Here is a 24,734-nt window from a genome sequence, read left to right as displayed (position 1 = left end):
CTGTCGGCTAGCCGCCAGCGACTAGCGGTCGCCGGCTCAAAAACGTAGGTAACTAGACTAGGCGGCTAAGCCGAGCGACTCGAGGTCGGGTAGTACATTCGCGAAGAAATTGCAATATTAATTTTAAAGAGAAAAAAATATTATTTTAATTTCAATATAATATTCAATTTCCCCGTATGAAACGCTTTTTGTTTCTCAAATACAGTTATAAATGTATCTGTATTATGTTAATAAAATTAATTTAAATCGAGAAGCAAGAAATAATACAAAATAATTATACATATTATTTCACAATATTTTTTTTTCGTTATCAATATTCATATAAAATTATTGTAAACGATTCAGGATTCAATTTCTACGATGAGCGTTTTTGTGTCGAAGCCATTTTTCGTGAATGATGTATAAGTCGCCTCGAAAGTCGCTCCTCGTGCGAATGCACTCATCTAAACCCATGCTTTTATAGGTTGCCGCGACAGGCAAGTCGCCTGTGCATCACCTCTGAGCAGGATCGCGCCTGACGCTCCGGCGACTCGGCGCCTGCGTGCGTATGCACCCATTTAAAACCATATAAAGTACAGTCGCCGGGCGGCTAGCCGACAGTGCGTATGGGCCCTTAGATGATTGTTGAAAATTTTTTACAAACTAAATTAAACTTTACTTTTACTAGTTAAAAATTTTCAATTTGAATCTAGCAATAATTGCATGTTGTGTTTAACAACTAATATCGGTATTATAATCCAATATTTGGAACCAAAACATTAAGGATTTGTCATTAGAAATGTATGAGTTTTTTTATTTTTTATTATTTACCACTTTGTTGTTTATCGTAAAATGTCATCAAGCTCAGTTTAAGATGTCAATGTATAAGATACATAAGCCTAATAAAACAAGAACAGAAAGACTATCATAAAGAATGGTTTTAAAATTTGGAGTAACAGAAAAAGATAAGATAACACTAAATGTGCAATGAAAACGTTACAACTCGGAGTTATAATCTAAAATGACATTTTGAAACTATACATAAAAATCTTGTTTAATTGGCGGATAAAGAAAAAAGGAATACCTTGAAAAATATTACATCGATTTCTTTTCGTCTAACGCACTGAATTACAAAACATCAATTTCTGACCGAGACTTTTAAAAAAAATAGTCCCATTTTTTAAAAATTTATTTGTAACTATTAACAACAAAATTACTACCAATATAATAATAATTATAACAACTTAATAGTCGATAATTACAATAGAACTTTCGATAATTACTAGAGATCATACAACACAGTCTTTGAAAAATTTTTGTTGTAATTTAATAATTTATATCTTCGTGGTTATTGTGCAATTCTTGGATGCCCTGAAATACCGATTACGCTAATGTTTCGGTAATTAAAAAAAACAAAACTCCCCACAAAAATCTTCATACATTACACAACTCAATATTTCATTTAAAACGAACATTGAATAATATATAAATTTACGAAAGCGCCACCCATACATGAAAAAGAGAACAAATATATAAAAAATAATTATAGGTCGGTTTTAATTTTATCAGTACCAGGCAAAATATTTAAAATCAAGGGATATTTGTTTTCGCCTAGGGCGCTAAATAAAATAGGTCCGGCCCTGAACGCAATCGGAAGATTATAGAAAACCCTAATTTTTTAGTGCTATCTAATTACCAGCACTTGCGTTTGTATTCATTCAAGTATCGCATACAAAAACATATCACTATGTAAAATAATTTTATATTTTTCTTGCCATGGTTTTTTCACTATTTGTCTATTTTAATAGCAACTAAAACTTAATTTTAATGTATATAGAAATATTAGCGCTGAAAAATGACACATCCTTTTATACTCTCTAATACTGAGAACGGAAAAATGAACAAATTAAACAAAACGCTTTCCTTAAGAAAGGCGAAAATGGATTGTCGATACCACCCCTTAGAAATTTACATCGGATTTTGATGTTTTGTAATAAAAATATAACAATATTAATAATTAGTTAAGTTGATCGTTAAAATACCATAATATAATAAAGTTTGAGAATCACTGACTTTACATCACTTAAAATGAATAGCTTTATATTGAATTCGAATAGGTTCAAGGATGCAGTGTTGCCATAATGAAAAACTATATTCGAATAAACGAGGCGTTTTACGAGCGCTGATTAAAAAGTGAAGATTATGCGTGCGTTATCTGCGCTAAGTATTAATCATCGACCGCAAAACGATCGTTATATCGCGAATGTCCACACGGCGACCGATCGATCGACGTTCGTGAATTGCGAGTTTTCAGCTCGCGAAAAGCCCAGTGTTGCCATCGCGACGAACTCAGTCTGCGGCTCGCGCAGCCCTCAGTCCGATTTCGTCCGTGTTTAGCGACGCGATGGAAGTCGGCGGCGGAGGAGGCGGAGGCGTCGGGGGCGCGTACGGCGGCGGCAAGGCGGGCGGGGCTCTCAACCCGGCCGAGCTAATCCGCAGGCCGCCCATCATCCTCAGGGCCGTGTGTTGGGTGAGCGGCGTCTCGGTACCTCGGTACATCGGTATCGATCGGTCTCTCGCCCCTTCGTCCTCTGCATCCGTCTACCTAGGCGCTGCGCCCTGCGCGTACCCCCGATTACATAACACCCACCCCGCATCCCGCGCCTCGCACCCCATACCTCGCGCCCCGCTGAAAAAAATGCTGAAAACGCGTAAAAATGTTCATCGACAACAAACTAAATATAGATCGCATCTTATCGATCCTCCCCCGATTGGCCGCTTGGCCTTTTCTAATTCGTATGCGACGCGTAAAAAATAATTCCCATCAAACGTCAAAGCAGCCGTCGTTTGGCCTCGGAGCGTCGAATTGCGGCCATGACTTTTCCAAGTGTCAAAAGAAAAATCGGAAACGACAACGCCCGAGCGCTCGGAATTTTCAGCGCTCGTTACATCGGGTCCGTCGACGCAACGATTAAACGCAAAGATGGCCGATCGATGTGTCATTTTCGTCGACCTAGACTCTACTAACGATCGCCTATTAATCTAATTGACCTTTATATTGAACGAGGAATCTCATCTCTGATCGTGGCCGACAAATGTATACTAGGCTTTCACTTGCAATACATCCTTATAGGATAACACAAATGTTATTTGTACTAAACATATATACATAATGTATTGTTTTGTAATGAACATTTTGATTATTTTATATACGCTCTCAATATATTTTTAAATAACATATCATTTATTTATACACAAATATATTTTCAATGAAAACAAACTACCTCTTACCGAAATAGACGCCTTATAATTTCTGCAATAACCTGTTTTGTTGTGTTGATAGTTGGCAGCGAGTCAGAACAATGAACACCCCATGAATAACTGCAACGAATCTACCTAATAAATGTAATTTAAAATTAATAAAATAAAATGAATAAATATTTTTTTAGAAACATTTTGACTCCCGATAACAGGAAAGTACCTATTATGTAATTTGTGCAATCATTCGGAAGATTGAGTTGAACTATTGAAGATTCAGGGTCTTCCAAATTCTTGAATGGAGCAGATAAAACGATAGAATAGAAAGCGGCTAACTTTCTCGTGCACTGTATCCTATATACCAGGGGTAGCCAAACTTCATGCCAGTAAGAGTCGCATACAAGAATTTATAAAAACTGGAGAGCCGCAATAATATTTTCCGAGGCTATCGAAAACAATTATTTTAAAAATTGTTTATTATAAATTATATTTACATACATATGTATATTTTGTATAGATCCATACTGTTTTTAACAGCAAATAATAAAATGTATAATTTATTAATTAAATAGTGAATTTATCATTGAATTTGTGGAGTTGAACTTGTAGTTTGTTAGGGCTAGACGCAGAAACTTCGTAAGGTGTTGATTCGTAAATAGTGCACGGTGCTTTAATTTGATAAATAGACGAATTCATGGATTCGCAGGAATAGGTTATACCGAAAATCGAAATAAGTCGGCAAGCAGCTTTTCTTAAGATGTGGTACTTGGATATTGTAACAAGTTTCAAAAATTCTATTGTAGGTGTAACTGTCTTGTGATGTATTTTCAATGCGAGATCTAGAATTTCTACTAATTCTAATTCTCCAGCTGCCGTTTCAGGGAGAACCAATTGAGAAATCGGTAATCCATGGCTAATCAAGACCATTCTTCAGATCTTCATACCTACGACTGAAATCTGTCGATAATTATTTTAACTTCTCTCAATATACCTACATCAAGTTTTTCATCTTTGATCTCAAAAGATCTGATTTTTAAACGGGGAAAATTATTAAATTGTCTTTTCATGAGATCATTCTAAAAAGTTGCAGTTTTTTCTGAAAGCTGAATATCGTTTGAACTATTGTAGATTAGAAATATTTTTCTCCTTTTCCTTAAAAATTACAAATGTTCCATTATGTCAGTCAGGAACATTGAATCTCATAAACAGTAACATCTTTGAGGTATGGATACGATTTATTATTTTTTTAAAGAAATTTTATTAGAGGCTCCAGCATATTAAGTACGTTGTAAGCGGATAACCAGCTCTTCAATGAAATTCTCGAACTGGCGATAATTCTTTGCATTTGTTCAATTGTAATTTATAATCTAATTTATAAAGTTCGCTACTCTAGAGCCGCATTAAATATAACAAAGAGCCGCATGCGGCTCGCGAGCCATCATTTGGCCATGTATGTTATATACCATCGAGGAATATGAGAATTACAACGCCCTTTCCAGTCTTCGATTCTTTGACCAAGGCAGATGCAAAACTTGAATCTTTGTTTTTGTCTAATAAATATCTTTAAAACTTTTTCGTTCATCATCGTTCGCGGTAGCGTAAGTCTGGCAATAGTAATTAGACTCGAAAATATGCAATTCGGGGACATACGGCGGCGATATTTGGGGTGGACCATTTTTCATTATTGCGAATTCTTTTGCCTCGGCGCGTAAATACATAACTGCTCATATTTTGTAAGCCGACATCACTAATTCTGATCTCCCAGATTGAAATAAAAAACGTTAGGGTTCATATGCGATTCAAATTCAGGTCTTTAAAGTATTATCTTATTGGTCTATCATGCTGGTAAAGAGTGATCCAACTTAAAAAAAACACAAATTTAAGGATATCTTCTCTATTGATTTTATGTATTTCATTGCAGCAGCCGATCCTTTCGATGACTTATTCGTTTATTTCGGGCTGTATATCGGCTATAATATGGCGGATGTTGGTTTTTAGGTGCTAAAACGCTTCGGGTTTGTCTAAAAATAAGCGTTCACAATTGACTATTACAATCCGATCTTCGTCGTTTTCAAAAAAGTAGGGCTCAATGCTGCCGTCTGACCACAGTGCGCATCAAACAGTCACTCTTTGGACATGTAATTGTCTCTCGTGAACCATAGAGGGTTTTCTTCGCTCCATATGCGGCAATTTCACTTATTAACATACCCAGAGAGGTGGAAATGTGCCTCATTAGAGAAGAAGATTTTATTTTAAAAATCAGCATCAACTTCCTGCCGCTCTAACACACAATCTGCGTTAATTCTTCGCTGGTTATAATTTTATATGGGTCTACATCCGATACAAAATACGCCAAAGGGAGCCATAAGTAAAGCTTGAAAGCCGCAAATGCCGATGAATCGAATGCGCACCACGATGATGCACTATTTCCAACGCTTGCAGTATTTAAAAAAAATCATTACATTGCAACTTGTTCGCTCAGTAGGAGGACGAAATTGACCATCATCTTCTTAAGCGATCTATTTCGTAAATGTGTTGTTGCGAACTAACATTTGAACACGCGTCATTATTGACAGCTATTTAATTTACAGTGCTGCCGACATAGGAAACTCGAATTGGATCAACCTGTATAATTTTGTATTAATTATGATTTAAATAACCATGTATGTAAGTATGTTGCCGCCCTTTGTCATACTGAAAAAATATGATTCCACAATTTTTTATTACTTAATGGCCCATCAGTAACTTGATATTACTGCCATTTAAATTGTACGTTTTGACATTTTTTTATCATCAGATATTTTAAATATAATTTTTCCTTAAATTGTTTAAGAACGTGTACTATTTTTACAAAACCATACTCCACTATCATTTACCACTTCTATGCAACCGCCTACTCGTCTATGCACACGGGATGTCCTTTTTCTTGTGTCTGGCAAGCTCGTTGAACGCTTACGTCTAGTATAGAATAAGGGACGCAATCGCAACTCTACAGCCCGTGGATGAAAATACCGAGCAACGACGGATGTCGACACTACCCCTCAGCAACTCAAAAAGTACTTTATTAAATACACGCAATATCGGGAATACGATTAATTGTGCTGTAAATCTGTCTATAGGTATTAGGATACGAATACGGATATCATCCATAATCTCTCTTGTAGAAATATTTGACAAATTACCTCTGAATCCACTTTAACAACGAGGAGTACTTCGCTCTGAGAATTGCTTGATCACAATTCTTGGAATGTCAAATAAAATAAAACTAATCATACGACCCGATAGTAAAAATTCGTATTTATAATCAAATAACTGATGAGAACATTGATTTGCTCTTGGCTCTACAGGGCGCTTCCATTGATACGATTTAACCTTTGTTTCGTTTTCATAATCATACACCCACGATTTATCATCTGCTATGTCGCCTTGGAGCAATTTTGAGTCGTCTTAACAATTGATCGGCAATTTCTTGTGGCAATTTTGTTGGTGCAGTTTTTGCTTAACTGTTTTGGAACAAATTTGGCTTGCAAAATTCAAATGATATTTACCAATAAGCTGTTGAGGTCTAATTAATCTAAAATATTATTTCATATTTGCATTGCTGAAATGGAGAGGTATATTTAGCAGCGCAGAGCAATTTCGGTCATTTTATAAAAAAGGAAATACTTTATTGCTATACATTTGAATTGAACCGAAGTTATTTATTTTTACGTTGTAAAAAATATATTTATATTAACTTAATTTTTTGTGAGAGATTTAGAGCGATCGACATTTTATAATTATATTTTTGTACAAATATTATTTATATTGTTAGCAAATATGACCCCATATTTATTATGCTTGGGTGATAAAAGCCCAGCGTAGAGAAGCGCGCTAAAAATTCCATTGTGATAAATGTCCACGCAAACCATAAAAATAGTCGCACGTTTAACCGTTCTATTTATATCACATATATCTACACAATTTTTATCACTGAACACAATAAAGAAAATTTTACAAAATTCGCGTGTTTTTTTTTATTTATTAAAAAATAAATAATTTTAATAATTAGGTGCTTTAAAATATACATATGCTGCTATTTTCTCCGGCTTTTAAGGATTGTATCGGTCGATTCGATTTAGCTTTGCTTGGTGCGAATTCAACTATTTGATTGTTCCAAGTCGGAAGCGAAGTGGTGTCTGACGAAAGTGATTTATCTGGTCCGCTCAAATTTGCAATAAATTAACAAATAGTATAAGCTTTTAGCAAGTCTTTGTCGACTGATTTGGATATATATTTATTTTTCTAATGTCTTTGGATGGTACAAAAAAATATTTAATTAATATGCATAAAGTAACGAAAAATTCTGACTGAAATGATTTAGTGAGGGAATTTTCTAACGTATATATTCTTGAGGAAATTAGAAAGCCCGCTGAACAATGTCTATGAATATAGGTAAAACCAGACTATTTTTTATTGACTAATAAATATTTAGTTAGACCGTATCTGCGTATCAGTGGTTCGAAAATCGGTAAAATTTGCAACAAACGTGGAATAAATATTGACCTCCTTAATTAGTATTATAAGCTTTTATCAGGTTCTTTTAGCTTATTTAAAAATGTTATTATTTTTCTGGTATCTTAAGATAGAACAAAAAATCTGTATTTAATAGTATGGCGGAAGTAAGTTCCTGACTGAGGTATCTGAAAGAAGTGATTTAGTATGGCAGTATTTTGTCTTATATACCTTTGAGAATTAGTGGCAGCTCAACGCGCCTTCCAATCCTTAGACCTTTGCCCTACGTCGATGATTCGGGACAGAACCAGACTCTTTGTCAGATCTTGTTAGTCTGTATAACTGCGTAATAGCAGATTTAAAATCGGTAATATTACTATCGTTATCATTCTATTGATTGCGTAATCCGGAGATGCTGTGTTTAGGTACCTGTTCGGCACCATATTCCTTCGAACTTGACACCGACCTTTGCACTTTAAATATGATTAGTCAATTTCTATTATCTTTTCGTATAGTTCATTCGATTATACTTATTTGTTTATTCATACAGGTTGGATCGTTACTGATTTATTTTTGAAAACATTAGCTGTTCCATATCCTAATATGCGTTTAACATCAGAACTCCATTTTTTTAAACATACATATAACTAAGCTTTTTTGGAAGCAATAAATTATTTAATGTCGTTTTTGTAAAATGTTTTTCTTCACCTAAAAACTGTTTAAGAGATCTAAAAAGGTAATAGAAAAATACGATGGGTGAGTAAGGAGTTCCCAAGAAAATCCATTGATTTTTTCTATCGTCTTCTTAGATACATGAGGCGAGCCCTGTCTTGGTGTAAATTACCTTTCTTTAATTTATAAAGGAATGTCTTTTTTATAGTCTGTCGTAATTGTCTGTCTATAATTCAAAAACGCATAATAAATTATGCCCTTCATATCTCCCCAAATGCATAGCATTATCTTATTGGGGTGTAATCCTGTTTTCGGGGTTGGAATTGGGGGTTGATTGCCATCCAACCACTGCCTTTTACGTTGCGTGAAATCTTCAGTAACAATTCGACTCAAAAATAAATCTTTCTGTTCTAGAATCATTAATTATTAGCATACTGAGATTCGTTGCGCGAGATTTTCCTCGGATAATTTATAAGATACCCATATTCTGCTAATTAACACCTTTCCTAGCTTTTTAAATGTCTGTAAACTGGTGTAGGCGACATGTTGAACTTTTGTGCTAGCTTTTGTATCGTTAATCTCGGACCTGCTTTGTCGGCAGCCCTAATATCCTCACTAACAACCCGTCCTTACGTAGATATTCAACGTCAAAATTCCCGGAACTACATTTGCCACTTTCTAAATTTAATGGCATTGCATTAGCTGTCATCGCATTATAACGAAGTTTATTCAGAGCTGGACGCATTCATAATCAATTCCATTTTATTGTCTATTCTAAATTAATTATGTACTATTACACACATAATATTATCTAATGAAATATATTTTATATTTAAGATTTTTTAAATATAATATAAGCAAACGGGAAGTCACTGTTGAATAAAAGTGTTAACCTTTTGGTTGCCAAAATCCGATATATTGGCTATTTACACTTTAAAGAAAGAATCGAATACTTTTTTAAACGGTTATGTGTTATTTGCTTCAGGGTAAAATACAATTTTATCCGAACATATATTTTTTAAACATGCAATATAATGGAATAATTCGATAATTAAAAATGAATGCCAAAAGGCTCGTCAACAAAGGGGTTAATGTATCTCAGGCATTCAATATAGCTCTCTCTCTCTCTCTGTTTGATCAAATGTATAACATTGATTGCTATTCTTGTGGTTTGTTAAATTCAATTTAACATGGAAACAAAGTAAAATATAGTCAAGCTATAAAATTAAATATCAAAAATTCGTACTTTCAAAACACACAAAAATAAAACAACAATTTTTGCGTCTTATAGTTAATACAAATATAAAAGAATAATACTATAACATCATATACTATATATTTTTCAATTTCGAACTGCTGTTGTATGAAATGTGCAGTCAATTGAAAATGCAATAAAAATATTCCAGTACAGGGCTTTTTTTCTTATGTAACGCGGTGGAGCGGCGTTCCGGCACCTTTTTTTACGGTACTTTTGATGTTTTAAAATCGATTGACAATCTACGTAACATTTTATTTCTTTATTTTTACGTTAATATGACGTCATTATTTTTATTTTCTTTATTTTAACTTGAGGTTATCAAGTTTAAAAATGAAAGAAAATTTCGGTTACTTGTCAATGGTCGTTTCCACTAAAAAATACCATAACAATAACTGAAACGATGACAGAAATATGACAATATTGGTATAATAAAAAGCTATGTAAAGTATGGAAAAATAATTCACGAATTTTTTACAATATTACGAATTTCAATGAGTGATAATCAAATGAAGAACATCTAAACCAAATTTTGAGCAATAGGAGAGCGCAAAAAACAATTATCTCTTCTCAGAAGTCAAAAATCCACGTCAAAAGCAATAAAATCTGACACGATTTTATTGCTTTTGACGTGAATTTTTGACTTCTGAGAAGTAACAATTTTTTTGCGCCCTCCTATTGACCAAAATTCGATTTGAATACACTGACCAATACTCTCATAGCAATAAATTTTGTAATAATTAAATCTCTAATAAAAAAAATTGTTTAGTTTTTTATGCACTTCGTGGCACAGGAAAAGTTGCTTTAAATTTAATTTAAATGATATTTCTTTAGTAAATTGCTTGAGTTCCGGCACCTTTTTTGTTTAAAATAAGCCCTGGTTATACTTAATAGCAGAAATAAACGTTTAGTTGACTTTAAGCAGTTCATTAACACGTTTCCTTTAACCTTTCAGCTATTCAGCGTTATCATATTCGGATGCATATCGTCCAAGGGGTGGTACACGGACAAGAATGGAAAAGAGCAGTGCTTGATGAACGATGACACCAACGCGTGCAACTACGGAGTGGGAATATCGGTGATCGCTTTCATCGCTTCAGTCGGCTTCATAGCCGGAGAAGTCTTGTTCGACCAGATGTCTTCGGTCAAAACTAGGAAACATTACGTCCTGGGCGATATGGGATTCTCCGGTTTGTTGGAAAATATATATCTTTTCTAAAATAAATATATAATTAATCGTGCTTCATTTGCAGCGTTCTGGGCGTTCCTATACTTTGTGGGATTCTGCTACCTGGCAAGCGCTTGGGGAAAGTCTAACGATCCTGAGGAGGGCAGAGGCGTCAACCAAATCCAAGCTTCTATTGCGTTTTCCTTTTTTGCTATTTTCTCATGGGTGAGTATTTAATGTAATTTTATCCAGAAATAATTAAAAAATATCAATTTAAAAAAATCCACTAAGATTCGTCATTTCTTAGTGGAATCCACTTAAAGCGGAACCGCCAAACACGGTTCCGTGATTTTCCTGGACACGATTTTTGCGTACAAAAACTTACCGGACAAAAAAATGAAAAGTATGCCAACTCATTTCTCAGGGAAAAATAAATAGAAGAAGTTCAGACAGACGTTGCATCTTGCATATTGCTCCATAGTCTGTCTGCACTTGGATATTACACTATGTTTTAAAAATATTATTTCTATCCTCACCGATATTACTTATTCAAACCGAATTTTGCTTAATAGGAGAGCACAAAAACAATTATCACTTCTCAGAAGTCAAAAATTCACGTCAAAAGCAATAAAATCGTGTCGGCGCCGTTGCAGTGGGAACTCTCGGTAGCGAGCGCTTCCTTCACTTAATAGTCGATGGCAATTTGTTCTCTTATTGGATTTAATTCAAGTTAATTGCTACATTGAACTCTGTAGTTAAAAATTCAACAATCCAAATGTTTACCTTAATCAGTATCCGGAAAGTAGGAACTTTCCGGACACTTATAACACAAAAATAAAACAATACAGAAAGGTGTTGGTTATTCCGGACACGAATTTTGCGGACAGAATCTTTCCGTACACTATTTTTTTCGGACTCTGATTTTTCCGGACAGGATTTTTGCAGACTGATTATTTCGGACATGGATTATTCCGTACAAAAAAATATTCCCTAAAATTCGTCTCCGGAAAAATTCAAGCACCGTCAAACATCACTGGTCAACCATTGAGTCTACAACTGTGGCTCGAATCCGTTACCTAGCATGTTGCGGAGGGAAGGAGGTTCTCGGAACCAAAACTTTGAAAAGTTCCGTCTTGCTGAAACTTCCATCGGTAAGTCACGAGCAGTTTTAGGCTGCAATTTTTATCCGATTTCATAAAGGGGTTTGGCATAGCATAGTTTATACCTCAAGTTTAAATACTTACTTTTATTATTATTATTATTTTTACTTTTTTAAATTTTCTTACAAACTACTGTTATGAACTATTATCATGTTTAGGCCGGATGTGCATTTTTCGCATTTCAACGATTCCGACAAGGAGCTGATTCCGCTTTCGCTCCATCTTATGAAGTCGAGAGTGCGTTGGGCGGCAGCGGCGGTTATTCATCGTATCCCGGAGCGCCCGACCCAGATCCAGCTTATCAAGATCCTCCGTTCACTCAACCGAGAGGTAAATATATTATTTTAATTCATTAAATAATTTAAGTTCGCTTGCGGGCTGTGTAAAATATATGTTGTAATTTTTGTTTCAGGTCCGGGAGACTTCCAAGCTCCGACTTATTGAAGTGTTTTCTCGTTTAAAATTAAACTACTCTAAAAATGCCGGAGTTCCAAAGAAGCCAAAACGCATTTGTTATAAATGTTTGAGTGTATGAGGCGTTTAATTTGAAATGAATGTATAAAACGTCGATTGTTCCGATTCGTGCGTCGCAACGGTAACAATCGGCACGCTTTGTTATATAATATACGTATATGCATATATATATATATAATATTTCCTAGCGAATAGAATATGTTTTTCTGTTAGTTTCGTTGATGTGATTTGTAATAATCGCTTATGTCGTTTGACTATATATAATTTTTATTTTGTCAATCATTTTATTTATATATTTATCAATCGGCCTAAATGTAAAATCAGAATTTTAATACAGCACAAATCAATATGTAACGAATCGACGGCGAATACGTATCTGTCATAAGACCTGCATTATGTTTGCATTTTATTTTTGTTATGATATTATACGTCGATATTGAGGAGTTTCACCGTGCGAAAGCTCTCCGCGTTTACGGGAGCATTCGCGGCGAGATAAAAATGTACAATAATTATTTTATAATAGGGAACAATATAAGTTTGTCGTAAGTTCACAAGTATTATTAACACTGTTAAAGTACTTATTTTTATGTCTCTGTGATCCGTGGTCTTGATATTTAAAATGTATTCAATATGCATATATACAAATGCTTAAAAGAAGTAAATTCACTCAGATTGTTGTTAAAATCGATTCAATAAAACTGTTCTTAGAATACCAAGTAGTCAGATATTCATATATTCTAAATTAAAAACATTTAAAAATTTATGTATTTAATCCAAGAATTAATAAAAAATAAATAAAATGTTATCAGACCGTTTAATAAAATTTGTTTCCTATATATAAATATAATGCTCAAATATTTGTGAATATCTACTCAATTTGATTTAACTGTATACAATTTTTATTAACGAATCTGAGTATTTCAATACGTTTCAGTAGAACTTTCATAGTGTTAAGACGCTATTCGATATACATATATTTCCACGGTGTAATATATACATATATAAATAACAATTTTTGTAGACATAGTATAAAAAACTAAGTATTCCACTGATCTATTTACAATCAAAAACGGTTATTTTATAAATAAATGAAAATGTTACCATAAAAAAATTAAAGATGTTATATATCAGAATTATCTCCTCCTGTCTGTAGATATGGTGATTGATATTCATTGATATTTTTTGCATATTTCTAGGTAAAAAGTTGTTTTTTTACAAGGTCTATTTTTTTAATAATACGTTATCAAATCGTATGATACATTCCTTTCGTATAGCTTGTAAGTATTGGATCTTGAAGTATTTATGAAAATTAATAAAACTATTGCAAAAAAATGTAGCTTTAAGAATAGTCTAAAGTTGGATGTACAGAATACGACGGGAGAGAGAAATCGTTTATTTTGTGATAAATACGAATCTCTTTCTAGTCAAATACGTTTATCTCGATCGATCGAAAGACGTTCTCTCTCCTTCGCGAATGTTTGAACAATAAAATGTACTTATATGTAGGAAATGTTCGATGTTTATGTGTAGTGTTTAATGTTAACCATGTTTACCGTTTTCGCTTAAATCTGTAATATCAATACGAATTTAAACGAAACGTGTACCTATTGAATTGCAAAAAAACCACAAAATGTGTATATTATTTTTGTAAGGAATACCAAAGATTTAATTGTCGTAATGATATTTTTTCTTAGTATTACACAATGTAAAATTGTAAATTGTCGTTAAGATTGTTGGTCGAAGTTTTTCTGTGTTAATATAGATATGTTTACACGTTCGTATATGTATTAATAATATATATATATACACGTCACTTCCCATAGCTTGCACACCTATTATTCATCATAGATAAAATTTAATTGTTGTTTCGATTGACGCGATTTCGTTTGCGATCAAAACGCTTTATTTGTTATGATGCAATATATGTAAAATAATGAATATACATAATATTTATAAAATATAATAAAACATGTAAGAAATTATATATTTAAATGTTTAATATATACACTTGACAGTGTAAATGAAGAATGTAATAAAATAGTTTAATGTCACGTGTGAATTTTTCACCTGATCCTGCTTGTATTTTGTTATCTCCGTTAGTTGTATTTTATTAGGAAATTACTCACCATTCAGTTCCATATTCTCTTAACGATATATTGGAATAAATGATTAAAGTGATACTATTCTGATTGGAATACAATTCATTATTCTTTGGATATCAACAGTATATCTAAAATACACGTAATGAGATATTAAATCATAATTTACTAATCGAAAGGTTGTTCTAATTATAAATTCAATCAACTGTTCCTAGATTTAACTTATCTCATCGCTGAATATTGGAGTTAAATTACTAGATGTGATTACTAGCATTGTAGTAAATCTGTATGAGATGTTGGGAACACTACCTGAAAAATAACTGGTCAAAAAGCAATGATAAAAGAAAGAATGTTTCGCTCTATCCTTAAAATATTATTTAGTTAATTGTTCACTATTAAAATTTACACAATACTGATGGTTCTAAACGCATGGAATTTATTACATTTTTTTATTACTTTGATATATTTAGGTATGTGCATTACAATTACTTACATATGCATATACTTGATGTTTCATTATATTTTTCCCTCGTATGATATTTCTCGAACCAATCTTTCATATGAATATATGATTTTAAATTACGTTTTTAAGCATCTCCTTTATTTTTCTTTCTCCAGTTTATTTTGCATAATATAGAAATTTACTATTTAAGCCACGCCTATTCCACATTGTGATGATTTTTTAGTCCATTGATACAAATACTATAAAATTATTGCTCGTTCATTTATATGTTACAACTTCTTCCTTGCCTATGTTTTTATTGCTTGTGCTAGGCCTAATTGTACTAGATAAATATATTATCAGCAAGTGTAGAATTGGCAGGGTGATCCAATTCGAATTTCATACGTTGGCAGCACCGTAAATCAGACAGCTGTCAATAATCACGCATGTTTAAAGTATCGTTTCAAGCTTTTTCAAGGGGGGCAAAAGTTGGCCAGTCAGTGATCGTTTTTTAATATTTCGATTTCATCTGGCCAAATTTAAGTTCAGTCTCTGTTTAGAATCCACGTTAAAAGCAATAAAATCGTGCCGCTGCCATCGCAATGGAAACGCTCGGATACCTAGCATGATTTTAATGCTAAAAGCATTAAAATCGTGCCGTTGTAGTGGGAACGCTCGGTTCTCTAGCGCTCATACGAATTTTTATGATAATATTACAAATTAAATGTAGCACAACTAATCGAATTTTGACCAATAGGAGGGCGCAAAAAACAATAGTACCTTTTCAGTAGTCAAAAGCAATAAACTCGTGCTATCGTTGTCGCAGTGGGTATGCTCGGTAATCTTACAAATTAAATAAGGAACATATAAACTGAATTTTGCCCAATAGGAGAACGCAAAAAACAATTATCACTTCTCAGAAGTCAAAAATCCACGTCAAAAGTAATAAAATCGTGTCGTCGCCGTCGCAGTGGGAACGCTCGTTACCGAGCGTTCCCACTGCGACGGCGCCGACACAATTTTATTGCTTTTGACGTGAATTTTTGACTTCTAAGAAGTGATAATTGTTTTTGCGCTCTCCTATTGACCAAAATTCAGTTTAAAAATACTTTAATCAGCATTCTTATATTAGAAGTCCATAGTAATATCGGTAAGGATAGCTATTATATTTTTAAAACAGTGGAATATCGAAATGTAGACAAACTGTGGAGCAATGTGTGGGATGCGATGTCTGTCTGTACTTATTTTCCATTGAGAGATGAGCTGGCTTAGTTTGTATTTTGGACTAGACTTTCTTTTTAAAACCATAATTAGTTTTAAAACTTTCATTAGGTTAGCTTTGGGTTTGAACAGCAAATAGACGTTTAGCAACTGTCAAATTGAGTTTCATAGACATTTTTGAGCAGCATATTAGCGCCTATCAGTTAAATTAAATTTTCACTAGTAGAAATATATATCTACTAGTGAAAATGTATTTAGATTTAACTAGTGAAAATATAACTTTACCAAAAAATACACATTCACTTTAACATTTATACATTGGATGGTAATATGTATATATATTACTACATATAGAAAAGTTGAAATCATATAATTTTTATAGGACTTTCCAGATAATTTATATTTTCACTGGTAAAAATATATATCTACTCGTGAAAATGTATTCCGATATAATTTTACATAATATAATCTATTAAAACATTACATTTATATAATTCAGCTGGTGCTGTTGTTGATTTTTCGTTCTTTACTTCTTCCTTAAGTATTTGAAGTGAATTTTCAGATCGAATACCTAAATTTACTGCTACTAATTTACATTCGTTAAATATTTCCTCTCATGTCAAATATTTTTTAAACGCTCAAAAGCAATAGTCAACAATAATTTGCAAACAAATTTTAACACAAATGGAGCCGTGTCAAAAACTGCAATCTGTTCCTTTGAATAATAATGTTTATTGTGAAAATACTACCTAAAAAGTGGGTACTTTTGAAGGCAATGTTCCGCTACTTTTATTTCTTGTATAATTTGTATAAAAAGGGCTAATGGAATTTATACCTGAAATACATCAGTATATAGGTACATCTCAAATAACTGTAGTTTAGTTCAGATTCATTATTTGAGGTCAGTTTTTACAAATATATTCTTGCTATGATTTCTTCCCGGGGCCCCGGGAATTTGTCCCCTCTCAGCAGGCCTGTCTACAAATAATATCATTTAATTTAACCAATACATGTTGATAATTCACTTTCATTTAAAATTAATTTTTGACTAGTTTTTTATGAAATAAATAGTTATAAAATATATGTATAGTAATAAAATAGAGTTCAACGTCAATACGGCTTTATTGAAAAGTATTACATATCTACAATTTTGGTATAATACAAGATTCACGGAATCCAAACATCGAATATCACAACAGAAGGACAAAGAACACTTAGAATAAAAATACAATTAAAACGTCAGATCACTTTTTAGATTTGGAATAGGCGTTAATCTTAGGCGGGGTCCACCGCAGAGCGCCGGGATCCACGCACAGGCGCGGCTTTTTAAAATGAGAGCTTGTCAAATGTTCGCTGACTATTTTGGGCGTCACGCATATCACGTGCTGACCTTTCCAATACTTGACCATGTTCATGCATTGCAGCGTAGATATGATGTCCGTTTGAGAAATACCCGTCATTTGACTGAGATCTTTGATGCTGACGGTTCCTCTGCTTTTTCTCAAGTAATCTAATAGAATCCAAGACCAATAGGAGCGATAGCTGAGCTTGCCGAGATCGGATAGGGGTTTTTCCGGACTTCCGACTACTTGTTCTAGACGAGACAGTTCGTAACTGAACGCTATGAGCAGTTTGCCGTAACCTTGACGTTGATACGGAGGTAGAGTCAGGATGCAGGCTACGTTGTTGCCTTCGGGCGATTCTTTCTCTTTGGAAAAGTATCCGACGATGTGCGCGCCTTTCTTGTCCACTTCGCACAAGAGATAGAATAAAAAGGGTTCGACGTCAAAGTATAATGTTTTATGATCTAGGAACAGTTTGGCCAAGAGGCATAGGTTTTGGCAGTACGTTTTATAGTCTTTACCGTCCACTTCGAATATAGCTAGCGTGCCTTTTCTGTATATCTCGTTTCCGACGGGTTGTCTGTGGGGGCAGCGCGAACAGTGCTGTCGATAAGTAGCCTCCAAGCGCATGTATGTCAGGCAGTATTCGCATATCCACAGTTTGGGCTGTTTGCCGTATTCGTCGGGATACGGACTGAAATACCAGGTGTCGATCTCGTACTTGCCTATTTGTATGCGGTCGATGTATTTCACTTTGGTGATCGCTTCGTGCTCTTTTTCGAGGGCGGCGGTCGCGGGGTCCATCTCCGCGTAAGTCTTCTGAACGTGGTTGATCTCGTCGTGTTTTCTCTTCTGGTTTCTGGTGATCTTCCTCGCTTGCCGGTCGGCGGCCGCTTGGTCGCGCTCGTTGCTCGGAGAGACGGGAGGACGCTCGCAAACGTCGAACCGGTCGGCCATGATCCTCGATCGGGGCACCCATTCGTCGAGCCGCCGGTCGGAGCCCGAGTAGTGCACGTAGTATTCGCGGCATCCTTCCGACGAGTTGTACCGCGTTTGGATGACCTGAGCTGTCAGCCAGTTATCGCCGCGTCGCACTAGGTACTGCTCGCCTACGTCCAACTGGGGCTCCTGCTCGTGTTCGCCCTCGTGCTCCGTCTCGTGCTCCTCCGGAGACTCCCCGTCTTCGCCTCCGCCTCCACCTCCGCCTCCGACGCCGCCTTTCGCCATCTCGCCGGCACGGTATTGCCAGAAACTACGCAACAACGGAACAACAACTGCGTCAGTGTTGACACCCTCAAAATATATAACGACAACGTAGAAAAAAATACACATAATGTATTTTTAATAATAAACTAACTTAAGTTTCCAAACTTTTTAAAAAAAAATATATGCTATACCGCTATGTCAGAGAATTTGGCAAGAGAGAGATGGATGAGTATAACCCCTTTTCTTTCGTACGGATTCGCTTGTACCTGTGCGAGCGATGTGCACAAGTATGAATTTTTATTATTTATAGTTCATATCAAATATGTAAGAGTCAATATGATATTGTTATGATAAAAAAATAAGATAAATATATATTATTTTACAGAAAACTTTTTATGTATAGAAGTTAGGGCATGTTTTGGAGCTCACATCTTCTATCTTCGTTTTCAAAAGTTTCTGGTTATGTGCATGAACATTTTTTAATAAATGGGAGTGAGAATACTTCCGCAATCGGAGATACTTTCCGCCTATTCCTAACAAATGAAATCGCAAAAGAGATTTGCTCACACCCTTACAACGGACGAATTATACGCATTTGTTGAATTTTTTTTACTAGCATGTCGGAAGTGGTGCAGAAAACTTAATTTTAAAGAGAGAAAAAACTGTAATTGAACAACAGGAGAACGTTTATTTGCATAAACCTATCTCCAACGCTTCCAGTCTCTTCACATTTCTTCACTACGTTGTGAATTATTCGCTCAGTAGGACGATGAAATCAACAATAATCATTCCGTAAATTTCAAACACAGTTCGTACAGAATTGTTATTCTGTAGAACAATTTTAACGTGTTTAGCAGTGGTTATGCGAACCATTTCACAAATGTGTTGTTGCAAACTAATATTTGACACTTTGAACACGCGTGATTATTGCTAGCTGTTTGATTTACAGTGCTGCTGACATAGGAAACTCAAATTGTTATACATGTTATTTTGTATCTAATTCGTTAATTCTTCTAGTGTGGGTGACAGAGAAGAAGATTCGTCAGGTATTAGTATCATTGATGAAACTCTGGTTTAATAATAATATAATTTATACAAATAATAATAGTTTATAGTTATAAATTTAATATTAAAAGTTATAAAAGCCTTCAAGAATCAAGTTTCCGTTACTTTAGATTAATAAGCCTTTTTTAATAGTTACAATTTATATTTACAAACCAGCATACATAATTAATAAAAACTACCAACCTAACATTGCGCTGAACACAAACCTTTTGGAGCTTTTAAATATGCATTTTGATAAATAAATAATAATAAAACGATATTATAAATAGTAATGGGATGAGCTTATAATAATGGTCAAGTTTTATTTTGTTATCTCGCGATATATTTTAAAACTCATCAGTTTGACGTAAACTTAAATATAACCTATAAGTTTTACAAGGACAACAATGAAACATAAAATATTAGAACTATATAGTGGAATCGGAGGAATGCATTATGCATTTGCAGGTTTAGTTTTTCTTCATTTACTCTTGAACGAAACGTTTAATTACATGTTTGTAAATTATTTTAGATACCAATATTGAAGGCGAAGTCGTAGCAGCGATAGACATAAACGTCGTAGCGAATCGAATGTATAAGTTTAATTATCCAGAAACGAATTTGTTGAATAGGAACATACAGTCTATGTCGGCCGAAACGATCAACAAATTATCACCCGACGTATTGTTAATGTCGCCGCCTTGCCAACCTTTCACAAGGAACGGACTACAAAACGACGCTGAAGATCCGAGATCTGATTCATTTTCTCACGTCATCGAAGTCTTGAAACATTTACATTGTTTGCAATATATTTTATTGGAGAACGTGAAAGGATTTGAATGTTCAAAAATGAGGATGCGTTTTATAGAAGCGCTGAAAAATTGCGGTTTTTACTATCGAGAGTTTTTGTTACATCCGCATCAATTTGGAATACCAAACTCGCGCTTGAGATATTATTGCTTAGCTAGACGGAAACAATTTACTGCATTAGAAGACAACGAGGAGTTGGTAAATTAAAATGCATTTATATTTGTATGTATATATTATCAATATCTCCGCTTTGCTTACAGTTATATGATATTCCAAATAAAGAGGAACAAGCTTGCTATGAGATTAAACAGATAATCGAACCCGATTTGAACGAAGATATATATTTGTTGAATAGAAAGCAATTGAGAAAAGTGGCTCTTTTAGATGTTTGTTACGATGACTCTAGAAGATCTTGTTGTTTCACGAAAGCTTATACGCATTTTTTAGAAGGAACTGGTTCTATTTATACCAAATGCACAAAGCAAGAGTTAGATGAAGTGTTTAAAAAGATAGTAGACTATGACACTGATTCTGATGAATATTTTGCTACTGTTGAAAGTTTAAAATTAAGATTTTTTACACCGAAAGAAATATCATTATTGATGGCCTTTCCTAGTGCGTTAAAATTTCCTTCCGATATTACTAATAAACAACGTTACAGATTACTCGGTAATAGTATAAATGTACATGTGGTACGTGAATTGATATTGTTCTTAATAAATTCAAAATAAAAAAAATATTTAATGTATAGTTTTATTTTTATTGTTGTGGGACTGACTACACGAAAAAATAATTATTATCTGCGCGTCCTGGAATATTCAATGCGACAAAATTTAAATATTAGTGTCACCTGTTAAGAAGCACATACACTAGGGCTTCTGACCTGAGTAGAATAAGAACCGGATATCCTTATTTTTAATGGGTACCCGATCATTTTAGTATTTGATTTCTTACTATGAAATATATATGTCCAATTTTCAAGTTGCAAAATTCTCCAGCTTCATTCGATTCTCACTTATTGTAAGCCGTAATATTGTTAAGAAAGACTTAATATGAACGCTAGATAACAAAGCATTTCCACTGTGACAGTGACGACACGGTTTTATTGCTTTTGATGTGGATTCTAAACAGGAACCCCCTTGAATTTGGCCAGAAAAATGTTATTTAATGAAATACTATGAACATGAATATTTTGATTAAATAAATAAATAAACAATTATACAAATGTTTTAAATGTCGAGAGACCGACATTTTTAATTGAGCGTAGAATGAGACCACACTATGCCTTTTTGTCATTGTTTATGCACGCTCATAATCGCATTTCCTATTCAGACCCGATGACGACAAGCACGCACTGCTTATCAAACTTACTAGACCAGATCAGAAGGGCAAAGTGGAAACAATTCCTTATTTCGATTCTGAGTTAACTGCCTGATTCTAGTCTAAGTTGAACTCATATATTCCAATTTAAAAAAAAATGGTGGTCCTAGTGGAAGTGATTTTCTATGGCATCATTTGGCTTACAATATAATCGGAGAAGAGAGAGGAGATCAACGTCCCTACTCTATTTCTTAACCAATCTAGATGATTGGAGCAGAACTGGAATCATGATTTTTATCTTATTATGCTTTCTATCCATTGGAGCAAATGCATTTAGCTCGATATTATATAATTTTGACAACGGTGATTTGCTATCTTCTCTTACCTCTTAAGAATGTATTCTTTCGAAAGCCGCACAATAGATCTCAATTTAAAGTTTATTTATTACTAATACTTAGCAAGAAGATGCATAGCTAGTGATATATCATACTGCACTGATTCTTTGTGAATGCTATGGACAAAAATCCATTAGTTTTTATAAACATTTTAACGGTTTTTGTACAAGTAATTGCAATGCAACAATTATGGGTCTCAACAAAGCCTGTTATAACATTGACAAAGCAAACAGTGACACTGAAAAATACTTTTGTTGTTCAGAAAATTTAAGGATGTCGTTACATAAATGAACGAAAGGAACTTTGAAGTATTAAATAGTATGAAATACAGAAAGAAAATTTGTCAAAACTAGATCTTTTTTGAATCATAAAAATAAAATCATTTCATCTAATAATAATTTATTTAACACTTTAACAAAATTAAAAGAAACACCTATGATTGCATTCTATTAACGATTAACGATATAAGTGATCAGCATGAATATTTGAAGCTATCTCACTTTCCCATTTATCTCCGTTATCCAAAAGCTTTTCTTTATTGTAGAGCAATTCTTCGTGAGTTTCCGTCGAAAATTCAAAGTTGGGTCCTTCGACGATAGCGTCTACTGGACAGGCTTCCTAAAATAATAAAATTATCGTTGTAGTTACGCAATCGTTGGTCTTACAATAATAAAAATGTAATAAAAAAACAAATACTTGACAAAATCCGCAATAAATGCACTTTGTCATATCGATATCATAGCGAGTGGTACGTCTTGAGCCGTCAGAGCGTTCTTCGGCTTCGATTGTGATGGCCTGAATTGAAAAAAAATCATCGTAAGAAGAACAGCAGGTGTAAAAGTCATAAGATAATATACCTGAGCCGGACAAATAGCTTCACACAATTTGCAGGCGATGCAACGTTCCTCTCCGCTGGGATACCGACGAAGAGCGTGCTCTCCGCGGAAACGAGGGCTCAAAGGTCCTTTTTCGAAAGGGTAGTTGATAGTCGCCGGTTCCTAAGAGGCGGTCGAGACGTGAATATCGTATTCGGCTATTTATAAGGATGTAAAGAGTACCTTAAAAACGTAAGCTAGAGTGACGGCTAGACCGCGGAACAGTTCAGTCCAGAACATATTATCCGCGGCTCTTTCGGTTATAGAACCGAAATCCATCGGCAGGGTTTTTGCGTTCATATATTTATAACCTTCGATCTCCGGAGGATATTGATTCGGGTTCGGGGCTGTTGACATGCATCGCAAGCTCGCCAACGAGGCTGTATATAAATTTGATAAAATTAGGTTATGCGCAATACTATAAACGTCAAAAACTGTTGCGTAACAAATCATAATATTGTCACGTCGAGACGATACGCTGAGAAACGCTACGCTAGGTTATTTCGGATATCAGGTCTCACCTCGGTTTGATACGGAAAATATCTTCACAAACGACATAGCCGACGACGAGAAGTGCCTACTGACACTTGACAGTCGGTGCAAGATTTTATTCGTCAAATGCATACACCAACTTTTGGCCATAACCTTATTTTATTTGAGTAGTTTTCAATTTTAATTCTTTTGATAGTAGGTCTCTAGTGCCCTGGAGGTGACGTTTAAGACGAAAATTCTCGAAGCGAAATACAGTAATAATAAGTACCCATTTAAAGTGTTGTTTACTCGCTTTCATATAAAGCATGATTTCTCAAACGAACAATTCCTGGAAAATGCATTCCATCGTCTTTTTTCTATACAATTTTGGAGTTGTCGACCCCTAAAAGAATCGCCCGTATCGCTCACCCCTCGGGCCGGCCTTTGTAATAACCACGAAAATTAGTAGAAATCGGTAGAACTACGGACCACAGACACTGCTCGCAAATCCTCTCTCTCTCTCTCATTGGACGCACAGAAGTGTCGAAAAATGTCATAAGATTTTCTTATGCACCAGTTGGCAGTGCTACAGGGGTTTTTTCAACGCTGAAAAGAGCACTCCCCCTACATAAGCTATGAATACTGCCGATCGTATTCACTGAGGAAACCCAGGTCGTCCCAGATAAAATTCGATCGGATATACCTGAAAAGTCATATAACCAGTTTAAAACTAAATTGAGCGGAGTCATTTAAACAATTCAACGATTAGGCCACTTTTTAAGCACAATCGCTCATGTTTCATCTTACCCTATAAGTTGGACGGGCAACCTTCGTTCGGTAGTTGCTTTAGTGCGCAACTTCGACCGTTACCTAATTGGGCTCGGCTTCAGTACATTAAGGCAAGCTATGGCTAGATTAGACCTCCTACCTATGTTGTCGCAGATTGCGGCTCTGCTTAAGTGTTGCCAGACCGTTTCTGTTTCCACATTTAGCAAATTTTATTTAAAATAAAATAATATTTAGTTAGTATAGCTTCATTGGTTGTTTT

General features: G+C 34.5%; 4 protein-coding genes across 4 annotated transcripts; 2 read left to right on the top strand and 2 right to left on the bottom strand.

The window, feature by feature from the left end:
* The first annotated feature begins 2,215 nt into the window (after positions 1–2,215).
* Positions 2,216–13,549, top strand: Syngr (synaptogyrin). The gene is made up of 5 exons (XM_088202489.1): positions 2,216–2,509; positions 10,614–10,848; positions 10,912–11,051; positions 12,145–12,316; positions 12,399–13,549. Exons 1-5 carry the CDS (start codon positions 2,384–2,386, stop codon positions 12,428–12,430), a joined length of 705 nt encoding a protein of 234 aa, XP_088058615.1. The 5' UTR covers positions 2,216–2,383; the 3' UTR covers positions 12,431–13,549.
* Positions 13,550–17,325: 3,776 nt separating this feature from the next.
* mof (males absent on the first) lies at positions 17,326–18,873 on the bottom strand. The gene has a single exon (XM_088201602.1). It carries the CDS (start codon positions 18,790–18,792, stop codon positions 17,467–17,469), a length of 1,326 nt encoding a protein of 441 aa, XP_088057728.1. The 5' UTR covers positions 18,793–18,873; the 3' UTR covers positions 17,326–17,466.
* Positions 18,874–20,009: 1,136 nt separating this feature from the next.
* Mt2 (tRNA (cytosine(38)-C(5))-methyltransferase) lies at positions 20,010–21,647 on the top strand. Its single transcript, XM_088202632.1, has 3 exons — positions 20,010–20,283; positions 20,348–20,823; positions 20,886–21,647. Exons 1-3 carry the CDS (start codon positions 20,223–20,225, stop codon positions 21,354–21,356), a joined length of 1,008 nt encoding a protein of 335 aa, XP_088058758.1. The 5' UTR covers positions 20,010–20,222; the 3' UTR covers positions 21,357–21,647.
* A 1,075-nt stretch (positions 21,648–22,722) lies between these two features.
* Positions 22,723–23,831, bottom strand: ND-23 (NADH dehydrogenase (ubiquinone) 23 kDa subunit). The gene is made up of 5 exons (XM_088202633.1): positions 23,737–23,831; positions 23,399–23,595; positions 23,198–23,338; positions 23,037–23,135; positions 22,723–22,958 (listed from the first exon to the last, which is right to left on the bottom strand). Exons 1-5 carry the CDS (start codon positions 23,771–23,773, stop codon positions 22,797–22,799), a joined length of 636 nt encoding a protein of 211 aa, XP_088058759.1. The 5' UTR covers positions 23,774–23,831; the 3' UTR covers positions 22,723–22,796.
* Positions 23,832–24,734: the final 903 nt, after the last annotated feature.

Source organism: Plectrocnemia conspersa, unplaced genomic scaffold, assembly GCF_051122295.1.
Source record: "Plectrocnemia conspersa isolate PC_06_02 unplaced genomic scaffold, ASM5112229v1 ptg000013l, whole genome shotgun sequence".
NCBI classification, from domain to species: domain Eukaryota; kingdom Metazoa; phylum Arthropoda; class Insecta; order Trichoptera; family Polycentropodidae; genus Plectrocnemia; species Plectrocnemia conspersa.
Note: the sequence above shows the minus strand (reverse complement) of the source record. Positions and strands in the feature narration are given on the sequence as shown.